This window comes from Oryx dammah, unplaced genomic scaffold, assembly GCF_014754425.2.
Source record: "Oryx dammah isolate SB20612 unplaced genomic scaffold, SCBI_Odam_1.1 HiC_scaffold_2, whole genome shotgun sequence".
Classification (NCBI taxonomy): Eukaryota; Metazoa; Chordata; class Mammalia; order Artiodactyla; family Bovidae; genus Oryx; species Oryx dammah.
The window spans coordinates 130,310,174-130,336,386 of record NW_024070186.1 but is presented as its reverse complement, the minus strand read 5'-3'; the positions used below and the strand labels follow the sequence as shown (position 1 = coordinate 130,336,386).

The following is a 26,213-nucleotide window of genomic DNA, read 5'->3' as shown; positions in this document are numbered from 1 at the left end:
GTGTGTGTATGTCAACCCCAATCTCCCAGCTCCTCCCTCCCTGCCTTCTCTTACTCATAACCATAAGTTTTGTTTCTATATTTGTAGCTCTATCTCTGTTTTGTAAATAAGTTCATTTGTACCTTTTTTTTAAGACCCCTCATATAAGTGATATTTGTCCATCTCTGTCTGACTTAATTTCACTCAGTATGACAATCTCTAGGTCCCTTACCTGCCTCCTGAGAAACCTGTATGCAGGATAAGAAGCAATAGTTAGAACTGGACATGGAACAATGGACCAGCTCCAAATTGGGAAAGGAGTACGTCAAGGATGTATATTGTCACCCAGGTTATTTAACTTCTATGCAGAGTACATCATACAAAATGCCAGGCTGGATGAATCACAAGCTGGAATCAAGACTGCAGGGAGAAATATCAACAACCTCGGATATGAAGATGATACCACTTTAATGGCAGAAAGAGCTCTTGATGGAAGGTGAAAAGAGAAGAGTGAAAAAGCTGGCTTAAAACTCAACATTAAAAAACTAAGATCATGGCATCTGCTCCTATCACTTCATGGCAAATAGATGGGGAAAATGTGGAAATAGTGTTAGATTTCATTTTATTGGGCTCCAAAATCAATGAGGATGGTGACTGCAACTGAGAAATTAAAAGATATTTGTTACATGGAAGAATAGCTATGACAAAGCTAGACAGTGTATTAAAAAGCAGAGATATTGCTTTGTCGACAAAGGTTCATATAGTTAAAGGTATGGTTTTTCCAGTAGTCACATATGGATATGAGAGTTGGACCATAAAGAAGGTTGAGTGCCGAAGAATTGACGCTTTTAAACTATAATGCTGGAGAAGACTCTTGAGAATCCCTTGGACAGCAAGGAAATCAAAACAGTCAGTCCTAAAGGAAATCGATCCTGAATATTCACTGGAAGGACTGATGCTGAAGCTGAAGCTCAAATACTTTGGCCACCTGATGTGAAGAGCCGACTCACTGAAAAAACCCTGATGCTGGGAAAAATTGAGGGCAAGAGAAGTGGAGGACAGAAGATGAGATAGTTGGATGGCAGCACTGACTCAATGGACATGAGTCTGAACAAACTTAGGGAGATAGTGTTGGACAGAGAAGCCTGGCGTCCTGCAGTTCATGGGTCGCAAAGAGTCCGACACAACTGAGCTACTGAACAACAACAGCAACCATTTTGCTAGTTCATTCTTTTTTATGACTAGTTGTCATCCTTGATGCCATCTCCTACAAATCTCCCTCTACTCATTCTGCTCCATCCACAATGACTATTCCGCCTTTTGTTTTGAATGTTAGAGGTACATCCTGACTTAGGGTCTTTGAACTTACTATTTTGTCTGAGCACTCTCTCTTTCTCCCTCCTTCAGTTTTTTTCACATCTTCATGTGAAACATTTCTTGTCCTCTATTAATATTTAAAATTGAAATTCTACCCCAATCCTAATTAATCTGTCTACCACATCATTATTTTTATAGGACTTATTATAGTCTAATACACTACATGTTATACTACCTATTATGTTTTTACCTGTATAATTAATCACAGAATATAGCTTCAGAAGAGCATTGCCAGATTTCTGTTAAACCTGCATCTCCAATGCTGAGAAATTTAGCATTAATTTGTATTAAACACAAACAGGAAACAGCTGAGGAGGAGATGGATGATAATGATGTTAATGAGTTTGAATTATTAGGGAGGGAAATGGAAATTACAGATAAGAGTCATCAAATGACTTAAAATATATTTTTAAAGGGAAAAATTATCTTAATTTTCCATAAATCTAAAAGGAATCTGTTATCAATAACAAAAGGAGCATTTGGCCCTAAACTCTATTCCCCTGTGTTCTTGATTCTTTTTTCCCAAATCAGTGTTTTTGCATATGAGACATCAGAAGCCACTTTGCTATGTGGCTTTTCAGCATCTCATAAAAGTAGAGCTAAGTCCTTCTCACACTAAATCCTAAAATTAAAAAAATCATTTGAGAAGCTCATGCTAGTTCAGATCAGTGCAGAAAAAAAAAAAAAGTTTGCTTTACTATAAGGTCTCTAAATCCCTGTCCACCACAACTCTCTCTTTTTTTCCCCACTACTTAATTTTCATACTGATCTGTTAACTAGTTGTTCAGAAACAGTACAAGCATTTATTAGGATTACGTGGTCCTATACGATTATTATAACTTTTTTCTTCAACATTAGCGAAGACCTTTGCTTTACACACACATTCTCCTGGGAAACTTTAACTCTTGGTCCATAAATTCACAAGAGATCAAACCAGTAAATCCAAAAGGAAATCAATCCTGAGTATTCATTAGAATGGCTGATGATGAAGCTGAAGCTCCAAAGCTTTGGCCACCTGATGCGAAGAGCTGACTCATTAGAAAAGACCCTGATGCTGGGAAAGATTGAAGGCAGGAGGAGAAGGGGACAACAGAGGACAAAAGATGAGATGGTTGGATGGTATCACTGACTCAATGGACATGAGTTTGAAAAGCTCCCAGAGATGGTGAACAGGGAAGCCTTGCATGCTGCAGTCAAGGGTTGCAAAGAATCAGACATGACTGAGTGACTGAACAACAGCAACATGAACAACAACAACCAAAAAAAAAAAAAAAAAAAACAGTGAAGGAGAATATTGTACAGTCATAGAATCAACGAGAGTTCAGTTACTTAGGTACTTTGGTCAATTCCTTGTAAGACAAAAAAAAAAAGCAAAGAAGTCCCATAGAATTGCTATTAACAAGAAAAAAAAAAGCATCATTACTTATTACAGATAGCTTACTTCTCTACTTGTATCACAGCAGAAATTCAAAATCCAACAATCTGGTCACATTAATTTATTTTGCAATGAGGCCAATCCATCATTAATCATCATTCAGAATAAGATTTTACTTTTTAGAAATGACATCAAACTCTATGGAACACAAAAGCAATGTAAAAAGGAGAAGGATAAAAATTCTGAAGTGACTTAAGCTTCTTTCTGGAAATTATACTGTATTTCTGAATTCTATTTATAATTTTTTGCTGTAACATCTAGAAATGGGATACGACCAGAGTTACTAAAATAATTATGTCATACATAAAAGTGTTAAGTCTCAGACAGTGAAATTTTACTTTTCTTTTACTGAGTAGCAAACTAAACAACATGCATATTCCTTTTATTTTTATGTCAATACAGGGAGAATGAAACCATTTCTTTTAAAGAAGAAATGAAAATGAAAGCTGTCGCAGTCCTGTGTTTAAAAGCATCCATGTTTTCCTCTTTTTCTTTGTTGGAGATCCATACAGTTAGATTTATAAATGTTCCCCACTGCTGAATTAAATACTCACAGTTATTCTTTCATCTTTATCATCCAGTGGAGAGCCATCTTTCTTCCATGAAATGGTGGGCTCGGGATGGCCTCGTGGGGGCTGGCATTCCATCACTGCAGGCTCTCCCACGGCCACCATGACATCGGAAGGGTTTTGTCTGAAGTCATCCCGTAGTACTGTAGGAACAAGATTAAATCATTACACTCAATGGTGATATATACAGCCCTATCTCTGAACTTCACAAAGGACATATTTATTGTAGTAAATGACTGCTAACAGCTATCTCAATACATCTTGGAAAATCTATATCTACTTACAGACGTATGCAGTTTAATAATGATATCTGGCCTTACACACACAATGGGGATAATTTGATATTCTTCATAGGCCAGTGGGCAAGTGTTTTCTGCTGCCTAGTGCCCTGACAGCATCTGGCTTATCTCTTACTTGCATTTCTTCTCTACCTACTGCCCACATTTTCTCATCATGTATTAATGAATATAACTGAACTCTCCTTTTACTTACATGACACATTGGGGTGATGCTTTCTATCATTAAATGAATACATATACATGCAAGCAAAAATATTAAAGTAAAATATACTTCCAACATGGACTTGATTGAGGTATTTTAAAGATATTTCAAACTAGTGTATTAGAGTATCTAATCACTACAATTTAAACATGCCCATTATAAAAACTTTAGACATATTTGCAAAATTACTAAATTCAAAATACTGTGTTTTTCATTATCACAGAGTGAGCAGCAATGTTAAAAGGCAGCAATGATGACACCAGAATTGCTACCAGTAGTGTCATTTTGTATGTTCTTTACTTTTCAGTTTGTGTGGATTTGGTAGGGTGTTCAGTTCAGTTCAGTCGCTCAGTCGTGTCCGACTCTTTGCGACCCCATGATTGCAGCACGCCAGGCCTCCCTGTCCATCACCATCTCCCAGAGTTCACTCAAACTCACGTCCACAAAGTCAGTGATACCATCCAGCCATCTCATCCTCTGTCATCCCCTTCTCCTCCTACCCCCAATCCCTCCCAGCATCAGAGACTTTTCCCATGAGTCAACTCTTCACATGAGGGGGTACATATTAATAATAGAAGAAAACAACGTAAGCGGAAAGACTAAAGGTCTCTTAAGGAAAATTGGAAACATCAAGGGAGGATTCCACCCAAATATTGGCACAATAAAGGATAAAAATGGCAGAGACCTAGTAGATGCTGAAGGGGTCAAGAAGAAATGGAAGAATACAGGGAAGAAGTATATAAAAAAGATCTTAATGAACCAGATTACTATGGTGGTGTGGTTAGTCACCCAGAACCAGACATTCTGGAGTGAGAAGTCAAGTGAGCCTTAAGAAGCACTGCCAGTGAATGGGCTCAAATTTCAGCAGAGCTATTCAGATCCTTAAAGGATGATCCCATCAAGGTTTTGCATTCATTATGTCAGCAAATCTGGAAGAGACAGCAGTGGCCACAGGACTGGAAAAGGTCAGTCCTCATCCCAGTTCACAAGAATGTGCTAACCATTGGACAATCACACTCATCTACCATGCTAGTAAGGTCATACTTAAAATCTTGCATGCTAGGCTTCAGCATTATGTGAACTAAGAACTTCCAGATGTCCAACCTGGGTATAAAAAAGGAAGAGGAACTAGAGATCAAATTGCCAACATTCACTGGATTATAGAGAAAGTAAAGGAAATTCAGAAAAACATCTATCTCTGTTTCATTGACTATGCTAAAGCCTTTGACTGTGTGGATCATGACAAACTAGAGAGATGGGAATACCTGTCTCCTGAGAAACCTGTATGCAGGGCAAGAAGCAACAGTTAGAACCCTGTTTGGAACAACTGATTGGTTCAAGATCGAGAAAGGAGTAGGGGGCTGTCTGTTGTCACCCTGTTTAACCTATATGCTGAGCACATCATGAGAAATGCTGGGCTGGATGAGTTACAAGTTGGAATCAAGAGAGGCAGGAGAAACGTCAACAACCTCAGATATGCAGTTTATACCACTCTAATGGCAGAAAGCAAAGAGGAACTAAAGAGTCTAAACAAAAGGAACTAAAGATGAGAGTGAAGGAAGAGAGTGAAACAGCAGGCTTAAGACTAAATATTAAAAAAAACTAAGATCATGGCATCCGGCCCCATTACTGCATGGCAAATAGAAGGGGAAAAGGTGGAAGCAGTGACAAATTTCCTCTTCTTGGGCTCCAAAATCACTGTGGACGGTGACTGCAGAAGACAATTGCTTCTTGGCAGGAAAGCGATGACAAACCTAGACTGTGTTGAAAAGCAGACACATTACTCTGCCGACAAGGGTCTGTATAGTCAAGGCTATGGTCTTCCCAGTGGTCATGAATGGTTGTGAGAGTTGGACTGTAAAGAAGCCAGAATACCAAAGAATTGATGCTTTCGAATTGTGGAGCTGGAGGACTCCTGAAAATCCCTTGGACAGCAACAAGATCAAACCAATCAATCTTAAGGAAGATCAACCCTGAATATTCACTGGAAGGACTGATGCTGAAGCTGAAGTTCCAGTATTTTGGTCATCTGATGTGAACAGATGACTCACTGGAAAAGTCCCTAATGCTGGGAAAGATTGAGGGCAGAAGGAGAGAAGAGAGCATCAGAGGATGAGATAGCTGGAAGGCATCTCGGATGCAATGAACACAAACTTGGGCAAACTCCAGGAGATGATGACGGACAGGGAGGCCTGGCATGCTGCAGTCCATGGGGTCACAAAGAGCTGGACATGACTAGGTGACTAAACAACAGCAACATAATATTTTATTTAATTCTCAAACCTGCTCAGAATGAGAGATATTATTAACATCATTTATATTATTAAACATAGCTTTTAGAAGAGGAAACTTCATACTATAAGCTCAAATGGATATTAATACTAACAAACTCTGAAACAGCATTATTCAGTTTGCAATTATTGGAATAAAATGTGGAAATTAAACATGTATTTGAAAAAGAGTTAATGCAGCATAACTGTCCTCATTATCTTGCTAACATTAAGAAATCCTAATTTTTTGGCATTGGTCTGAAATCACAGCTCTGCTGCTTACAGGGTAGGAAATCTCAAACACATTACTTAACACTTCTGTTTCCATATTTACAAAGCAGGCATGCAGATGCCCTCTGCAATAAGTCCAAAAATGTTAGCTACCTTTCTGCCATTTTCCCCCAATGTGTAATAAACAGTGACCAATTGTAGTAGTTTAACCTGATACTCAAAATGTTCATTAGTATGTTAAGTGCACAGATTTGAAGTGATAAATATTATTAATCTTTAAAAATCTATTGAATTAAATATCTGATACTACAATTCTGTACTGGAATGAATGTCTTTCCATTCCAATGGCATTTTAAAATATTTTCATGGATGAAGTACTACAATGAAAAAAAACCCTATGATTTCAAAAGTCACCCTTAAATTTTGGTTTCAAACCTCCAAATAAGCTTAGAGGCTTACAAAATCCTAATACTTTACTCTTGCAGTTCTCTACTTTTCCTTCCTTGATGCCAGCTAACTGTGTGCATACATCTGAGTAAGCCATAATATTCACTCAAACAAAATCATTTTTTTCATCTATCTAATAAGAAAACCTGGGCACAATAGAACAATTTTAACACTTGGAAAATACCACTTTAAGGAGGAGACCTGTGTCTCCATCTTTGGAAAGACGAGTAAAAGGAAAATGGAAATATGATCACACCACAATGTTGTAAGTCTAACTTCAGTAGATACAATATTTATTAATTGTAATAAAATATCTATATCTATTATCTATTACATAGACACAAAGATAAACCATGTTGAACTGAAACTTGCAGCTACTGTTAGCACATTATAAATGAACAGAGTACAAAGACTTCCACCATTCATGAACTTATATTACCATTATGTGTTAAGATGTGCCACAAATAAAATGTAAGGTTTATTAAAAAAGCAAATGAATTGACCTTAACAAATAGTAAGTGCTTTTGCTGGATCACATTATTAAATCTAAGATAACACTTCTGAAAATATTTAAAACTCTTGATACATGCAAAAGTAACATAATTTTCTAATAAAAATAAATAGTTTGTACAATTTTTCTGCTTGGTGAGCTAAAAACCAATTTAGTAACACTATATCTTATTTACAAATTGAGATCATATCTCAAATAAAGCAATGAATAATAAAATGTCTTTCAAAAATATCAAAGGTCTAAGTCAGATAAATCAAGGGTTTTTTTCCCATTTACTATGTTATTTGGGTTTTTATAGTATATAATGAAAAGCTAACAAAATGTAATCCATTAAAGATCGTTGCTTAGATAATGCTCATGTAATTATTTTTGCAGCTGTAAAGCATAAAACTCCAGCATTGCCTATGGCTACAGCCAACACTGCATAAAGTTATGAAATTAAGTTTTTTTCTCTCTTCTATAAAAGCAACTTTTCTTCTTACTTGCCATGAACATTTCCTTTGGGGGAAAAAAAAGTATGTATCACATTATAAAATTATATGAACTTTTAGTTAAATTATCCAATTTTCTTAATTAATGTGTATATTTAAGTGATTAAAATAAAAACTGAATTCAAATGATTGGCAATGTCTTGGCAGAAAAACTAATCATATCCGTGAGTAAAATCAAACCTGGATATTTTTTAAAAATCTCCTTTTGTTCTCTAACTTCTCTATTGATTGAAGTGTATATTTTCAAATGTTTTTTGACTTGAATAGTATGAAATTTTAAAATATGGAACTAACTTTTGAAAACAAGATTTAATATCAATTTAAATATTAAAAGAGAGCAAATAGCATATATAATAGATTCAAATAGATATCACTTAAAAACTGTTAAATCCCAGTTCCATCTAATATTATATTTCTTCCATATTTATATAATTGTTTTATGTTTACAGGTTGGTACATGCCATTTGGCTCAATTCCTCATTTTCCTTCATTCTGTTAAACTGGAAAAAAAAAAACAAAAAACATAAGCTTCACTGAATCTTTAACTCTTGGGAAACATTTTGGTCTAAAAAGAATGAGCAGTTAAAGTTTATTTTTTAAAACAAAATAAAACAAAACACATAATCATTTTTGTTTTCGAAAAGCCATACATCACATATCAATAACCTCAGATATGCAGATGACACCACCCTTATGGCAGAAAGTGAAGAGGAACTAAAGAGCCTCTTGATGAAAGTGAAAGAGGAGAGTGAAAAAGCTGGCTTAAAGCTCAACATTCAGAAAACGAAGATCATGGCATCTTGTCCTGTCACTTCATGGCAAATAGATGGGGAAACAGTGGAAACAGTGGCTGACTTTATTTTGGGGGGTTCCCAAATCACTGCAGATGACAATTGCAGCCATGAAATTAAAAGACGCTTACTCCTTGGAAGGAAAGTTATGACCAACCTGCTACTGCTAAGTCGCTTCAGTCGTGTCCGACTCTGTGCGACCCCATAGAAAGCAGCCCACCAGGCTGCCCCATCCCTGGGATTCTCCAGGCAAGAACACTGGAGTGGGTTGCCATTTCCTTCTCCAATGCATGAAAGTGAAAAGTGAAAGGGAAGTTGCTCAGTCGTGTCCGACCCTTAGCACAGACTGCAGCCTACCAGGCTCCTCCCATCCATGGAATTTTCCAGGCAAGAGTACTGGAGTGGGGTGCCATTGCCTTCTCCATGACCAACCTAGACAGCACATTAAAAAGCAGAAACATTACTTTGCCAACAAAGGTCCGTCTAGTCAAGGCTATGGTTTTTCCAGTAGTCATGTATGGATGTGAGAGTTGGACTATAAAGAAAGCTGAGCGCCAAAGAATTGATGCTTTTGAATTGTGGTGTTGCAGAAGACTGAAGGAAATCCAACCAGTCCATTCTAAAGGAGATCAGTCCTGGGTGTTCATTGGAAGGACTGATATTGAGGCTGAAACCCCAAAACTTTGGCCACGTGATGTGAAGAGCTGATTCATTGGAAAAGACCCTGATGCTGGGAAAAGATTGAGGGCAGGAGGAGACGAGGACTACAGAAGATGAGATGGTTGGATGGCATCATCAACTCGATGGACATGGGTTTGGGTGGACTCTGGGAGTTGGTGATGGGCAGGAAGGCCTGGCGTGCTGCGGTTCATGGGATTGCAAAGAGTCGGACATGACTGAGCGACTGAACTGAACATCAACTGTAATGCAGTTCTCAGATTAACTGAATGTTTTCAGAAAAGGGTTCTAAAATTCAGTGGTGATTTGTCAACCTATTTGGCTAACATTGAAAAGACACGTGGCAAAGTGAAAAAAATAAGTTAAATAGAAACTTTAAGTATCATAGAGATTTTAATATTTGCAACACACACATTGTGGGAATCTTAGAACTGAATGAAGCATAAAATTACAGAAAGGGCAGTGGTCTTTGATAACATGTAATTCATATTGCAATCAGAGGCAACTGAGTCCCAACTTTGTCACTAGCCTGTGTTATCTGTCAGGAAGAGACCAAAAGAGAACATTTGCATCCTGATTTTCAAGGCAATTCTCTTTTTAAAATGTTTTACTTGTCACCATTTTACTGTAAAATGCAATTTTCCTGTCTAACCTATTTGCAGCAGACCCACTTCATCATTACAGAAGGTTTGATTTACCAGTGATTGTATATCAGTGCACTGCGGTCTCACGACTACCCGATTTTGTTGAGGCTCAAATGCTCCTAAAATCAATTTTGTTTCCTAATCATGTGGTGAACAGCTGTGAACTATAATACTCTGGTTACATGAATCTCAGAATCTTGGTGTAGTTAGGGGACTAAGAGATGTGGAATCCAAACTTCTTTTAGAAATTAATCATCTAAGCCTCCTCAGGAGGAGAGAAGCTCATCACATAAATAATAATAATGATAATGTTAGCAGTATAATAATAATGTTAGCAATGAGTGACATTTATTGGACACTTACTATATAAGGAACCATGCCAGGTATACACTCATATAATCCTCATACCAAAGCTATCAAAAAGTGACCTTATTAGTTTCATTTTACAAATAAGGAATTTGTAAAGACAGGAGCAGAGTCTATCAAGGACACTTTTCGACCAAATTGATTACGTCTAGTCTTAATAGCATGTGCACAATTCTAAATACATAGCTATAATGAATACTTCAGCCTCTTCCCTTTAGAACCGAAGTTGCATGAGAAATATCCTTCTTGACACTTAAACAAATGGCTACCTCTGAATATATTCTGCATTTTTGTATTTTCTCAGACTTTTCCACGTTTGGAAGAGGCCACTGCATATTTTCAGTGGCATACTGAGAATTAGAAATCATTCAGAAGACATGTGTCACACTTTTACTACATATGTCATGCTTTTATTCTTCTATTTCAACAACAAAATGATTGGAAAAGCTGCACAATAATATGCATTTTAATTAAATAAGGACATTTTAATTAGAAGTGAGTGTCTTGGGAAAAGCAGAAGAAGATAATATGCAGTCCTGGGAATTTGTCTTTTCTATTAAAAAAGACTACTTTGTCAGTGAAATGAAGCCTCACAGCAAATAGGAGTAAACTGTTACAGGGGAAAGAAAAAAAAAATGAATGAAACCCTTAAAAATAGGGCATAGTTGAGGAGAAAGTAAATAAGGAAGTATATTCCCAAAGAGGACAACTTCAAGGATGCTCAGAGAGACAGCCTGCCTGGGTTACAATGTACCACTTCAATTGCTTTCAAAATCACTAATTGCTTATCTTCTCTTTAACTGGCAGAGATTATATTACCTCTTTGATACTTTTAGTTATCTATCTAAATGCCTATCTAACACAAGTAAATGGTACTTAATTTTAAAATAACTATCATTCCCTTTTTAACACATTTGCACTAAGCTCATACTTTGTGCTTGGCATCTGTGCTAAGCTTTTATAAAAACTGGCATAGGTTTTGTATTTTTCTTGCAGTGCAGTTTACATAAATGGTGAAGTAGGTCAAGAAACAACATTAATCTTAACCTTGGATGGAAATGGTAATATAATAAGATTTACTGCAGGTTACTTTGTACTCAGATATATCCTTTAGGATCCAGCTATGGAAGTGTATCAACAATGTTTTTATAACTATTTGCATTCTTATTTTTTAAGCTCACAACATTACCCAGAAGAGCAAAGTGTTATCTGGGGTACAAAAGTTTTCAAAACTCCTTAACATTTCTCAAAATAAAATCATAATTCCAAACTTATAAAAGCATTTCAAGAAAGGGATGAATGTACAGAAAGATATTTTAACCAACTGAAAAAACTAAAATGATAACATATAAAATAATCTTTCATGAAGTATTATCTTTATAGCATCATATTCTAAAGCTAAGGCATTTGATTTTTAAAATCATGTATGTACACATCAATTCTGTATAAAGTTATGATTTAGTTATGATTGTTTCCTAAAGGGTGCACATTTACTTTTTAAAATTTGAATATATTTCTATGAATGTTCTTCAATAATTTATCATCTCCCACTTGTGATTTTTATAGCATGCAACTTTATTTTGAAACCTTAAATTATGCTTTGCTTAAGATCCTGGAAGAAAATATGCTGTTTAAAGCACATATTTTCTCAACTACTGAAGCTTTTAAAGCAGTACTTAAATAAAAAAGTGTACATTCTGAAAAAGTAACATAGTAAGGATGGATGTCAAGTATCACTGTCTTAACTAGCAATGAATACAGAGCCCTGCAAATAGAGAGGTTAGTACCAAAATGAAAGTAATTAATAGTAGTGTATTATTTTTTGCTTTGTTCTTTAAAAAGAATTATTGGAGTATAGTTCTTTTACAATATTGTGTTAATTTCTACTCTACAGCAAAGTGAATCACCTACATGTATGTATATATATACATATCCCCTCTTTTTTGGACTTCCTTCCCATTTAGATCACCAGACACACTGAGTTGGGTTCCCTGAGCTATATAGCAGGTTCTCATTAAGTTATCTAGTTATTTTATACATAATATCAATAGTGTATATATGACCAAACCAATGGTTTTTGTTTTAAACAACATGTAATGGAGCAACAGGCTTAAACGCAGCTATATGCCTCTGTGCTCTGCTGGGTGGCGGCAATGGGGACAAGCTATCCTTGCTCTTTTAAAAACAACAGCTAGAATTCCAGGTTGGGTCCAAGCTTAACCTACATTCCCATTCTGCAGAAACATGGGCAGCAAAATGATGACACTTCCTAGGAAAAGTCCTCATGGCTCGTTGCAGTCATTGCTTTCTGGTTGCATTATTCTACTTCAGGACTCATGTGTGCTTCAAGAGGCACCCTAGAGTTTATTACACTGGTACCAAGTCATCAAGACAGAGAGGAGGGAAGTTTGGCATACTCAATTTATATTACATTCTCGACTTACATTAAACCCATGATGCATTCCAGGGAAAGGTATATGTACCTCAATGAGTATCAACATTTAAACAGTTAATATTCAACAGACTTGCTATCTGGGAGATCATTAAAAAGTGAACTGCCAGAGTTAGGTTGCTAAAATCATATGTTCTCATTTAAAGATGTCAGTAGCTTACTAGATGTTTGAATTCTACACACTTTCAACTATAATCTAAACAGATTTATTAATGAAAAGCGCAGCATTTGTAAAACACCATTTGTAGATAGCACTTGTTTGGGAGTCAAAAAAACAGAAGTCAGGAATTTCAGAGTAACCACATGCATTCTGCTACTCGCCCACAACTTTAATTCACAGTGGCTCAGTTATTTCCATACAAAACAGAGAACTTTACACCCTATCGTGTTAGGGTTATTACAAAGACTAATTATTTAGTGTTTATACAGGACTTGCCATTTATATAGTGCATTACATCTGCAAAGAAGTATTACTATTACTCACTATGTAAGGAATTGCCAAATTTCTCAGCTGCCAGTACAAATGGAAAGGAGGACAAAGAATGCCATTGATGAGGGTTTCTAAGTGCCAAAGCAAAAGTCACATTCAGGAGTAGCCTGGCAGGGTTAAAAAAACACAGACAGAATGAGGCTATCTGAGGTATGGGACCCTGATTGGGGCAAGAGAGACATGTGTTCTTTCTTTCATAACATCCAACTTTCTGTTTAGCATCCTGCACTGAGATAGTCCTTGATCAAAGGAATATACTTATCTATTTATTGTCTGGCTTTTTGTATTTAACTGTCAACTCCATGAGAACAAGAAGTTTGTTTTTATCAATCTATATATCCAGTGCCTAAAACAATGCCTGAGACGTTGCAGCATTCAGATCATAAACGTTTAGAATACACCTTCTGAAACTAAGTATTCTGAAGCTAAGTATCTGAAATAGCGCTAACATTAGGAGGAGTCCTACGTGCATACTGACCAAGGTATGGGGAGGAGACAGACAATAGTCAACTAAACACACACACAGATACACAACTATAAATGTGATACATGCCTGAAGGAAAAGAATAGTACTGCTGTGTGAGAAACTAACCAGGGACATAATTTAAATAACAGTTAAACTGAAAAAACAGTTTAAAGCCTGTTTAATAAACAGTTAAAGCCTGGAAAATGAGTAGAACTTATCCTAGGGAACTGAATTGCAGGCAGAGGAAATAATCTAGGTTGAAGAAAGAATCTTTAAAACACTCTGCCTAGGGGGACAGGTTGTCGGTGGTGCACCACGACATTGGTAGGGGAAGGCAAACCAGACTTGCTACCCACAGCATTCCTGATAGAGGTTCAGCTTTTATTTCCATTCCCATGGAAAGCCACTTCGGTGGTTTGTAAGCAGAGCTGGAATTATCATACCTAAATATTCATTTTAGTGGCTCTGACAAAGAAATGAAGAGGGAAATAAGAACTGAAGTGGAGAGACCAATTGTAGTAATTAAGGGAAAAAATGAGGACGGTTTTACACGACTATAATGACACAGAATAAGTGCAAAAGGAAAAGGAGAGATATGTGCTGGAAGTAAAACACAAAATAGCTTCTTGAGTGACTGAAGTTGAAAGAAAGATGCCAAAAATGATACCCAGGTTTCTGTTTTGAGGAACTGAACATGCCATTTTAAAGTATATATTACATAAAACCATATACCATTTAAGGTATACATTATGTTATATGTGTGTGCTTAGATGCTCAGTCGTGTCTGACTCTTTGTGACCCCACGGACTGTAGTCTGCCAAGCTCCTCTGTCCACAGAATTCTCTAGGTAAGGATACTGGAGTGGGTTTCCATTTCCTACCCCAGGGCATCTTCCCAATCCAGGGATTGAACCTGTGTTTCCTGCATGGATTCTTAAATATCCATGGTGGATTCTTTACCACTGTGCACCGAGGAAATCCTCACATATATACATATACATGTGCGTATATATATTGTATATATATACATGTACTATATATCTTAAAATATATATATATAACTAGATAATTTCAGAGATTAATAAGAATACTTCTTTATAGATTAAAAAATACTATGGTTTCAAGTTCTGCCCTATAGTATTTAAGGCAGGACTCATTTTTTACCTGTTTAAACCTTTATGCCACCATATTCCAAATCTCAATTGGTAACTCATCTCTCTCCATCAATTAATCTATATTATAATTATTAGGATGGCAAATTTTAATTTAGTTTGATGCATATAATTTTAAACTGAAAATATGAGAAAAACTATTCTACTTTGATTTTATACGTGTATATACATATATGTGACCATATATGAGTGAGGTATATGATATATATATATATGATCATTAACTATTGTTTTGACCTCCATACTTTGCAGCAAATTAGTAAAAACTCACTTAGTCATTTTGTTCAGAAAAGAAAACAACTCAAAACATTAGGGCATGTCTCAGGACTGCCATCAAGTAAGCTTAATTTACTATTTAAATATAAGATAATCAACAACATAATAAATATTATTACATAATTAGAATAATCAGAATATTCCCATTTGTCAGAAGTTTACAAAATCTTTAAAGCAGGGTAAAATACCCTGGAAAAATTCTGAATCATGAAATTATTAAGGATAGGTGATTCACTCATTTAGTCATTCATTCAATAAAAATACTAGGCATTGCACTGAGAGGTGGTAGCTAATAAGATAAACAAGACATGGTTGATCTCTGCTTTCAAGGCACTTATTTGGGGTTTTTCTCTTCTTTTTTTTTGGTCACAGAGTACCTTGTCCAATTAAAATTTACAGAAAAGTTTCATGTGCAAAACAGATAAAAGGGATACTGTTTCATTCCTCCAACTGGGGCTGTCCTGCCAAGAAATTCAGTTCTAGTGGTAAACTGACATATGAGAGGGTAAGTACATTTCCCCTGCTCCTATATTGTCTGTAGCTAGTTAAGTGATAACCCTGGATTCATGTTTTTAGACCTGCATTCTGTGGGATATAAGAGCCTGCACAAGCAGGAGACCCAGTTTCAGTCCCTGGCTTGGGAAGATCCCCTGGAAAAGGAAATGGCATCTCACTCCAGTATTCTCTCCAGCCTGGGAAATCCCATGGACAGAGGAGCCTGGCCAGCTACAGTCCATGAAGTTGCAATGGAGTCAGATAAAACTTAGTGACTAAACAATAACTATTAGCCTTCTAGGAGATGGTACTCAGATCTGAGTTTGTCTCCTCAGCAGTTTATAAAAGAACTCCACATTTGTGCCATTTCAAACACTGTCATTTAGAACTGGAATGTGGAGGAGTTTTCATTCCTTGCACTTAAGATAATGACTAAAATAGGCCCATGAGCTTTTAAAGCTGTAAGTTTATAAACTGTAGGTACAACCCCCCCACTTCCACAGTTACCCTCAATTGCAAACAAGGACCCAAAGTCAGTCACTAACAGGACTCAAGGTTGTACCAATGAACGACTGGACATAGTAGGACTAGATCTTGAAACAATTATTTTCATAGCTTGTTTTCATAAAATCATTTTAAGTGCCTGCGAAAGACCAGAATGTTTTCTAATTGAAATATTCGCTGGGAAAAAAAGAAAAAAGGTGGTTGTAAAAAAAAAAAAAAAATCCAGGTGTTTCTTTACCCTCTCAAACTCAAGATGCCAGCAGTTAAACAGGAGAAGAGCTAAGATTTTATGGGGAGTCTAATGGTAACAGTCTCAAGGGAGCAAAATCCCCACAGTTTAAAATGATCTCATTAAAACCTCTCCAGTAATCAGAAAGAGCCAGAGTAAACAGCTAGTGGATTTAAAAACAAAAACAAAATGGAAAAAAAAAAAGCGACCAAACTATTCTCACTAATGTAGCTTAGAGCAGCATAATTAAATTGCCTATTATAACATCCTCCCCCCAACTCCAAATGAAGGGAATATTTAAGTGACAGGAAAAAACTAAGTCTAAATAGCACACACACAGACATATCAACTAAACAAAGAAGTCTTTAATTGGTGACAATCTGCCCTAAATCACTGTTACCATTTCCCAACATAATCGGTTTCAGATCTGTTAATTCCTCATATCTTCCCCTATCTCAGGCTGTCTGGGGCTTCAGAATAATAATGCCAAGTACCTAACAGGGCTTTCAATCTCCAAGGATATAACAAACACGCAATTGGGTAGCTGTGTGAGCTGCCTTTTCCAAACAAACTACACAGTCTCTGGGAGAATTCACTCAGCCTTCAGCTCTTTGGCAAAGTTTAAGACCTCTTTTCGCATGATAGTTAGAGTCATGCTAACAAGCCCTGCCTTAAGGTACCAGAGATTAAATTAGTAGAAAAGCAAATCATTTTATAATTCTTATTAACCATTGCTATCTTTACGCATAACTTTCAATGTTTTACAGAATATAAAATGTACGCCTCCTCAAGAAGTATCAGATGCCAAAGAAACAACTACTGAACATGATAAAGCAATGCAATAAAAATAAAAGTTGCTCTATAAAAAAATCTTCCAGTAGTCATATATGGATGTGAGAGCTGGACTATAAAGAAAGCTGAGTGCCGAAGAATTGAGCTTTTGAACTGTGGTATTGGAGAAGACTCTTGAGAGTCCCTTGGACTGCAAGGAGATCCAACCAGTCCATCCTAAAGGAAATCAGTCCTGATATCCATTGGAAGGACTGATGTTGAAACTCCAATAGTTCGGCCACCTGAAGCGAAGACCTGACTCATTTGAAGAGACCCTGATGCTGGGAAAGATTGAAGGCAAGAAGAGAAGGGGGTGACAGAGGATGAGATGGTTGGATGGCATCACCGACTTAATGGACATGAGTTTGGGTAAACTCCAGGAGTTGGTGATGAACAGGGAGGCTGCAGTCCACGGGTTTGCAAAGAGTCAGACAAGACCGAGCGACTGAACTGAACTGAACAAAATCTTGAATCGTGAATTACTGCTATTGTGTTTATGTTTCTCTTCCCATCAGACAAAGGAAATGAAAATTGTTTACAATGGAGGTTCATTCCCTCTTATAGAGACCACATTTCCACAGCTCTTCCTCTGAATCTCCGTGTAAATCTTTGGTGAGTTTTTGTAAAACACCAGCATCCACAGTGCAGGAGGCCAGTTTAAATCCTGGGGCGCTATAACCAGCCAGTGAGGCAATGATAAGAACCTCTGGCCAAAGTTGCATCTCAAGTCAGTTCACAGTGGTTAAAAGAAAGTTTTAGTTGCTCAGTTGTGTTTGACTCTTTGTGACTCCATGGCGTAGCCCACCAGGCTCTTCTGTCCATGGGATTCTCCAGGCAAAAATACTGGAGTGGGTTGCCATTGCCTTCTCCAGGGGCATCTTCCAAACCCAGGGATCCAACCCAGGTCTCCCGCACAGCAGGCAGATTCTTTGCCATTTGAACTACGCTGGAAGCCCACAGCAGTTAAAAGCTGCTGTGTAATTCTTTTATTTTAAAGTCCTAACTCTGTGATTTCAATTGTATGAAAGCACATTTTACGTGTTGTTCTACTCTACCTAACAAGGCGCAATTACTTGGTCCTCACAAATCCATTTACTGGGGTCCCTTCCAATAATTTGGAAGACCATGTATTCTTATGATATCTCAAAACTGATACTTGAAAGTTTAAGTGGTGGTAAAATTTAAAATTTCTGGTACATTGTGAACAGTAAATTCAAAATAAAATTTCTGTGTCTCTTTTAAGTGCTTCTAACGAACCATACGGGGGCTTCCCTGGTGGCTCAGCAGTTAAGAATCCACTTGCAAAGCAGGAGACGTGGGAGACATGAGTCTGATCCCTGGGTTGGGAAGATCCCCTGGAGTAGGGCATGGCAACCCATTCCAGTATGCTTGTCTGGAAAATCCCATGGATAGAGGAAGCTGGTGGACTATAGTCCTTGGAGTTGTAAAAGAGTTGGACACAACTCAGCTCCTTACCACACATGCACACGTGACGAACCATAAAGACCACCCTGAATTAATACCCGCCATGACCTATTTAAATAGATATATAAATAAGCTCTTTTTTAAGTTGCAAATTTGATATTAATATTATTCATTTTACTCATTTAAGTTGTGTTTCCATTCCAATTCACACCCAACTTTCTCCTCATGCCATATGCTTGAGGATAAAGCTTGAAATATTTGCTGTTGGCTATTGATCAGCCAATCACAGTTCTCTGCTTTAAAATTAGGAACCCTGGAACTGGTCTTGTGTTCACCTCCCTGGAGGTTTTTACAGCTCTGTAGGTACACCATAGACAGATTCAGGATGTTCAGATATGTACTGTGTTGGCTGAAAAGTTCACTCGGAATTTCCTGTTGTAGCATATTGGAAAAACCTGAACAAACTTATTGGCCAACCCAGTATTTCCCTTTTAGAGGTGAAAGAAGGGCAAACATGGAAACCAAGTAGGGGACAAAGGGGATCCACAAGCAAGGTTTCAGGAACCTCAGTTTTAGAAAGGACATAAAAGGAGAATGCGAATCTGGAAAATGGAAAACAATCATACCCATACACCTTTAAAATGCATAGGTACTCTGATTTGAAGACCACTTGTTCTGAGACGGCTAAGCCCACACACCCACAAGTCTAGTTGCCAGCCTTAGAGAACTCATTTCTATTACAATGGGAGCCAATACTGAAAGGCCCAGAATGAACAGAACCTCATGAATACACATGAATTATCTTCCTTGGACAAAATTTGCTTAAATGTCATTAATTTAAGCTGATGATAAAATGGTTTATATGCTTAACTGTAACATTTGAAGATAAAACAATCCAAACCAAATGTCATTATTATATTCATGAGTTGAATAAATTATCTATGATCTAACAGATCAAAGTACAATTTTAAATGATCAGTAGTCAAAATGGGAACTAAATAAGCAAAAACCCAGTGTAATGGTAAAGAGAAAAAAATGCTTTCTCTGGAGATTACGAGACTTCTGCTTATAATGAGGAACAAATGGTTCTAGGGACCAGGGTAGCTGACCCATTCTTTAAAATACCCTACAACTAACTTAAACAACTATAAAACCATTAGCAACTTCAAGGAGCTCAAATAATTACAAAGGAACCTCTCAGTTTCTCTGCAATGCTGGCAAGCTTTGGATTAGTTTTATTCTTTAACAGACCCCAGTTGGAACAGCAGTATTTCTTGTAAATTAAATGTATATAAGGTTTTGTTTTTCTACAAGGAGCAGCCGTAACTTCTGCTTTTCTGACTAATATAAAATCTTTTTATTTTCTATGTGCTGAAAGTTGTTACTATTTTTTTTAACCAAGTAGTTTACAACTAGTCAATAAAATCTCTGATGATCATAAAACTCTTGTTTCTATTTTAATTATGTTGATAAACCTGTTTTCTAAATATGTGCTGTTGCTGCTGCTGCTAAGTCACATCAAGTCGTGTCCGACTCTGTGTGACCCCACAGACAGCAGCCCACCAGGCTCCTCTGTCCCTGGGATTCTCCAGGCAAGAATACTGGAGTGGGTTGCCATTTCCTTCTCCTAGGTTCCTTGAACTATAGGTAGTACAAGTTCTCTCTCAATCAACACTTCTTTAACTAAAAGTTACAATAAAAACTAAATAAAGAATGACAACTTTAGCTATCAATTTTAATCATGTATCCTTTATCAATTACTACAAGATATATAAAAATGGACTATTAATAGTGTATAATCTTCTAAATTGAAATTAAAGATAATTCATTTGACAAAAGGCAAAATCGGTGACATAATTTTAAATATTCACAAAAGCTTGATGCCTAAAATCAATATTATAAATTTTTATAGGTAAAAATAAACATTTTTTCACATTGCAAAATTCAGGATTTTTAAAGTAAACTTGATGCTAAGTTATTTGGTGTTCCTATATCTAAGTATATATGTTCAGTCTCAAACTTCATTAAACTTAATGAAGTTCAGTTCAACTTCATTAAAAATCTATGCAGCTGAAATTCATATTTATTATCAAAATAAGAGATTTTCTTTATTAATAACAATGCAAGATTACATTTTCCTCATAAATTATAAAATAAGTTTTTCTACTTCTAAATATGCTTTCTTGACTCTTTTAACAGATATCTTAGGCCAGTATACAAAGAGTCCATTATAAATCCATGGTTATTTTTAATTGACAATGACATGATTTAATAAAGATGAAGTTCTGAACTTACAGACATCATAGAGGAATCATGAGGTCTTAATGAGCAAAAAGTTGACTCTCATAAGGGATTATTTACTAGTTTAATAAAAAAATGGCAAAACATCAAATACTCCTTTGACCTAAATACTAAAAGGCAAGCAAATAATAAAATTTGAAACACATTTTTGTTCCTACTCTCAATTATATTTCTACTTGCTATTTTATTTGCTTTTGTTTGTTAAACCATTTTCAAATTCACTATTTAAAAAGTGAAGTTTACATATACAAATAATAATCTGGGATATACTCAGCTAATGTTCAATGTCACTAAACAAATGATGTGGCAGCTTTTCTTATCACACATTTCTTTAATTAATTTTTTCTTTTGTGTTCTCAAGGGAAGAACTAGAGAGAAAAGTGTTTACTTGAATTATGCATACCAATTTCTTCTTTAACTTCTATAAAATAAAATGTCATGTCCAACATTTCATATATGGACAAATCAACTAGGTTTTAACTTTTCTGATTGAAAGTATAGAGTTTTTAGAATTACTAACTTTATTGTCTTTACTAATCAAACTATTATCTTTAAACATTTAAATAATAAAGATAACACTATTCTTATTTAGAAATAAAAGAATCAAAGAAAGGCATTTCAAAGCATCATAACCAGTAAAGAAAAAAATACAACCAGTAATTATATGACGTTCCAGGATTTGAGATAATCCTTACATGTTGAAAAAGGTAATTAAATGTAGAAGAAGATGAAATAAGAACCATACAATATGATAAGTGACACAAGTAACATGATTTTACTCCCAAACATGTAAATAATTGCCAGCTCCTACAGCCATTATTAATTGATCTAACACTCAAAAGAAATATATTACCACATTTCTAACAAGGCTAAGAGCTGGCTGAAAGTCAAGATTGGCAATTCAAATAGCCTATCTGTATTGTCAATTGTCAAAGTCGCTCAGTCGTGTCCTACTCATTATAACCCCTTGGACTATACAGTCCATGGAATTCTCTAGGCCATACTGGAGTGGGTAGCCTTTTCCTTCTCCAGGGGATCTTCCCAACCCAGGGATCGAACTCAGGTCTCTTGCATTGCAGGCAGATTCTTAACCAGCTGAGCTACAAGAGAAGCCCCTATCTGTATTACATGGTCACATAAATTCAGGGTTGGTAACAAAATAGTAAGTAAAAGTAAAAACATAAGAAGAACCAAATTAGTAAAGAAATTTCTGGTATGTTTTAGTTTTTGTATAAATGGCTAGAAAATTTATAGCAAATACATAAGACTTCTCATGCTTTGAAGCTGTTTTCATATTTTAATCTGTGAACACTGCCTCCAATTTAAATAGTCTAAAATATGTGATAATTTATCATCTTTATCATAAAAAATAAATGTATAACCTATCAATCCAGGTCATCACCAAAACTGAAATATATTTGAAGCAGCAGTAAGTTTTAGCTAACCATGGTTCCCATATATTCATCATGAAGTGTGACAGTACAAGCCTCCACACTTTACAAAATAATGCTACTCTCTCTTCATCTCCCAATCCCACCTAGTTAATTGCCTTCCTTTTTATTTATTGAACTTTTATTGTATATCAGTGAATAAGCATATGAGTTCCTACTATTGGGAAGCATTAAGAAACCATCTCCATCTGTGATGCTGCCAATGTTGAAAGCACTTGTTGAAGTTTACTCCAGGGGAACTCCTCAGCCAACTCTCCCTCCCACTTCCTTCAGCTCCTACTGCATTTCATCCCTGCAATCCCATTTCCTACTTTCCACCTTAACACCTCAAAGACTGGAAGTCTGCCCATAAGGGAACTTGAAGCCCACATAGATAGTGTGAGTAGTTTAATCAAGTTTGATAGGGTGGAAGTATAAGAGATAATTATGCACTGAAAGACTTAATTTTAGAAGCTGCAAAAAAAAATAGAAGCTAACTATATTTTGAGTGTGGATTTTCTTTTTTTCCCTTCAGAATTCTTTCTTTAATTGAATATATTGACATATAACATGTAAATTTAAGTGTACAACACATTACTTTGATACATTTAATTTATTTTATTATGAATGCCACGGTAGCCATATTTCACATTACATAATTATAGTACAATATTGTTGACAGGGAGGCCTGGCGTGCTGCGATTCATTGGGTGGCAAAGAGTCAGACACGACTGAGCGACTGAACTGAACTGAACCGATTGTTGTATATATTCATTATACTGTGCATTAGATCAATATAGCTTATTTACTTAAACAGCATCAATTTTATCCCCCACCTTCATCCCCAGGTAACCAAAACTTTGGTAAGATTTTTACGAACTTGAATTTTCTAGAATATACATATACAGGATATCACACAGTAATTATCTTCCTCTTTCTGGCTTGTTTCATTAGCATAATGTGCTCAAGATCCATCTATTTTGCTGGAAATGGATGTGGATTTTCAATAGATAGTTGTGTTTTATCTTACAAGCAGAGGAAAAGTTCTAATAGATTTTCAACTGACTTCAAAAGAGAAGGATTTAGTGAAGTGAAATTAAAGCGTCTGCCTGCAATGCAGGAGACCTAGGTTCGATCCCTGGGTCGGGAAGATTCCCCTGGAGAAGCAAATGGCAACCCACTCTAGTATTCTTGCCTGGAGAATCCCATGGACAGAGGAGCCTGGTGGGCTACAGTCCACGGGGTCGCAAAGAGTCGGACTCGACTGAGCGACTTCACTTTCACTTTCACTTCACTTTATCCACTCTAGTATTCTTGCTTGGAGAATTCCATGCACAGAGAAGCCTGATGGGCTAGAGTCCCTGGGATTGTAGAGTTGGACACTAATACTATTTTGAAGTTTTATACTTTGGAGGCAAGAGAGAAATAAAAGATAAGTAATCTGCTCTGTGATCTTTTTTATATGTTTATTATTTTGAATTATAAAATGTGTTAATTAAAAGGCACTTAGTGATCTTTCTACCCACCCCAGTATTCTTGCCTGGAGAATCCCAGGGACGGGGGAGCCTGGTGGGCTGCCGTCTCTGGGGTCGCACAGAGTCGGACACGACTGAAGCGACTTAGCAGCAGCAGCAGCAGCAGTGATCTTTCTAGTCCATGTCTGCTTCATTTTATAGATGGGAAACTGATCTGAGCAAGTTTAAGTAATTTGTTTCATGCTATTATAACCCAACTTCTCTGGTGGCTCAGAGGGTAAAGCATCTGCCTGCAATGCAGGAGACTTGGGTTTGATCCCTGGGTGGGGAAGATCCCCTGGAGAAGGAAATGACAACCCACTCCAGTATTCTTGCCTGGAAAACCCCATGGACGGAGAAGCCTGGTAGGCTGCAGTCCATGGGGTCGCAAAGAGTCGGACACGACTGAGCGACTTCACTTTCATTATAACCCAAATCGATTAAGAAAGCCCACTGATTTCCAATTAGACTATCATTTCTACTGAAAACTAGAACAGAATCTAAAGAAAACAAAAACTTTTAATTTCAAAAAAGTTTTTTTTTTTTAATTTGAGATGGGATTTTTAGTATTTCTGAAGTAGTTTTTTAACTAGGGCTTTAATTAAAGTCTTTGGAAGCCATAAGATTTGCTCAAAGTGTTTCACTTGGGAGGGGTTGCTTAATTCATAGTTCTCTGGCAAGTTCAGCCCCAGAAACTCAACACTTAGAATGGAATTATATTAATATATTAAGCAATATCATTGTATTAAGCATTAACTACACAAGGATATTAACTAAACCCACACCTGTAATAACCATCTAAAATTTTGTTACTATATCTGTAAGTTTATGTTTACTTTTGAAAATCTTTAAGCTTAGGAATTTCATTCTTAGGCTCATAAATTTAGGTTGAAGACAATATCATCATAATCTCTACCTGTCACGGAGATACAAGGCCTGTACTGATACAATAAATGGTTGATTCTGTCATCATGACAGCTATAAAAAGTGACAGCTCTCTTAAGACTGCATACTTTGGTTTAACAGGAACATGTAAAAAGAGTAATTTCATGGTTTGAGTGACGTTTTTTAGTAAAATAATGTATCAGGAAAGTATGGTTGTAATCTGATTTCAATCTTAACACCTCATCAACAAATCAATGTATATTTTATTTCAAATACATATTTTGGACCAGCCTTTTTATTGTTATTATATATATGGATACATATAAATATTTAAAATTAAGGTATTCCGTGATTAAAGAAGAAAATGTCCCCATTCATTTTTAAAATAATTTCAGACCTTCCTCATGTTCTGTACATTTAGATATAATGGGATATTGCTGTTACCTACCCAAGTCTTTCAGAGAAGGCAAATGAATCTTCCATTTGGAACTGGGTTCCATCTAGCAGTTTGATTATACTTGAAAGAGAGGACTAATCTTAAAATGTTAGTTCATTTGTAAGTCAAGCTTTGTGTGCGTGTGTGTGCTCAGTCATGTCTGACTCTTTGAGATGCCATGAACCATAGCCCACTAAGGCTCCTCTGTGCATGGAATTTCCCAGGCAAGAATACTGGAGTGGGTTGCCATTTCCTCCTCCAGGGGATCTTCCCAACTGGGGGATAAAAGTGATTATCTTAAAAATTCCTTTAAATTTAGAAACATTAAATTTATTATGCAAAGAGTGAAGTAAGTCAGAAAGAGAAAAACAAATATCTAACCTATTTGCAGGGCAGCAATAGAGACAGAGATGTAGAGAAAAGACTTGGGGACACAGCAAGCGGGAAAGAGAGAGTGGGGCGAACTGGGAGAGTAGCACTGACATATACTATTGCATATAAAATAGATAGCTAGTAAAGCACGGGGAACTCGGGCGTGTGAACTGTGATGGCTGGTGGAGTGGGATGAGGGGGTGGGAGGGAGGCTTCAGAGGGAGGAATGCGTATACACTTAACGCTGTTGAACAGCAGAAACTAACTCAACATTGTAAGACAATTATCCTCCAATTAAAACACAAATAATAATTTTTATAAGCTTGATTTTAAAAGTACTTATAATTCCACATACACTACAATCTCAACTGTCTTACTAAGAAAGTTACCTTAACTAAAATATATATATATATATAAACATATAAAAGCTATTTCTTAAAGATAATCTCTTACCTAAGGAAAAGAGCAGAAGAAAAGCTGTTTTAAAGAGCCCTCATAAAGGGAAAGAGAAAATAAAGTATATTTTTAGGTCATTCTAGTAAGCATTAATAACTAACGGAGTATCACACTAATAAGGTGGTCTTTGGAAATACTGTATAGTGTAAGATAAATACATGAGGCAAGCCAAAGATTTCCAGTCTCATTT

The 26,213-nt window shown here is 36.3% G+C and overlaps 1 protein-coding gene across 4 annotated transcripts in view; it reads right to left on the bottom strand.

Annotated features, from left to right (window-relative positions):
- The window catches only part of ROBO1 (roundabout guidance receptor 1), a 451,347-nt gene that overhangs the window by 138,372 nt on the left and 286,762 nt on the right, over nt 1-26,213 (bottom strand). For all 4 annotated transcript variants that reach the window (XM_040227038.1, XM_040227051.1, XM_040227044.1 and 1 more), the window contains exon 3: nt 3,346-3,503. In XM_040227038.1, the coding sequence (XP_040082972.1) occupies nt 3,346-3,503 (158 nt within the window). The remainder of the gene's footprint in view (nt 1-3,345; nt 3,504-26,213) is intronic.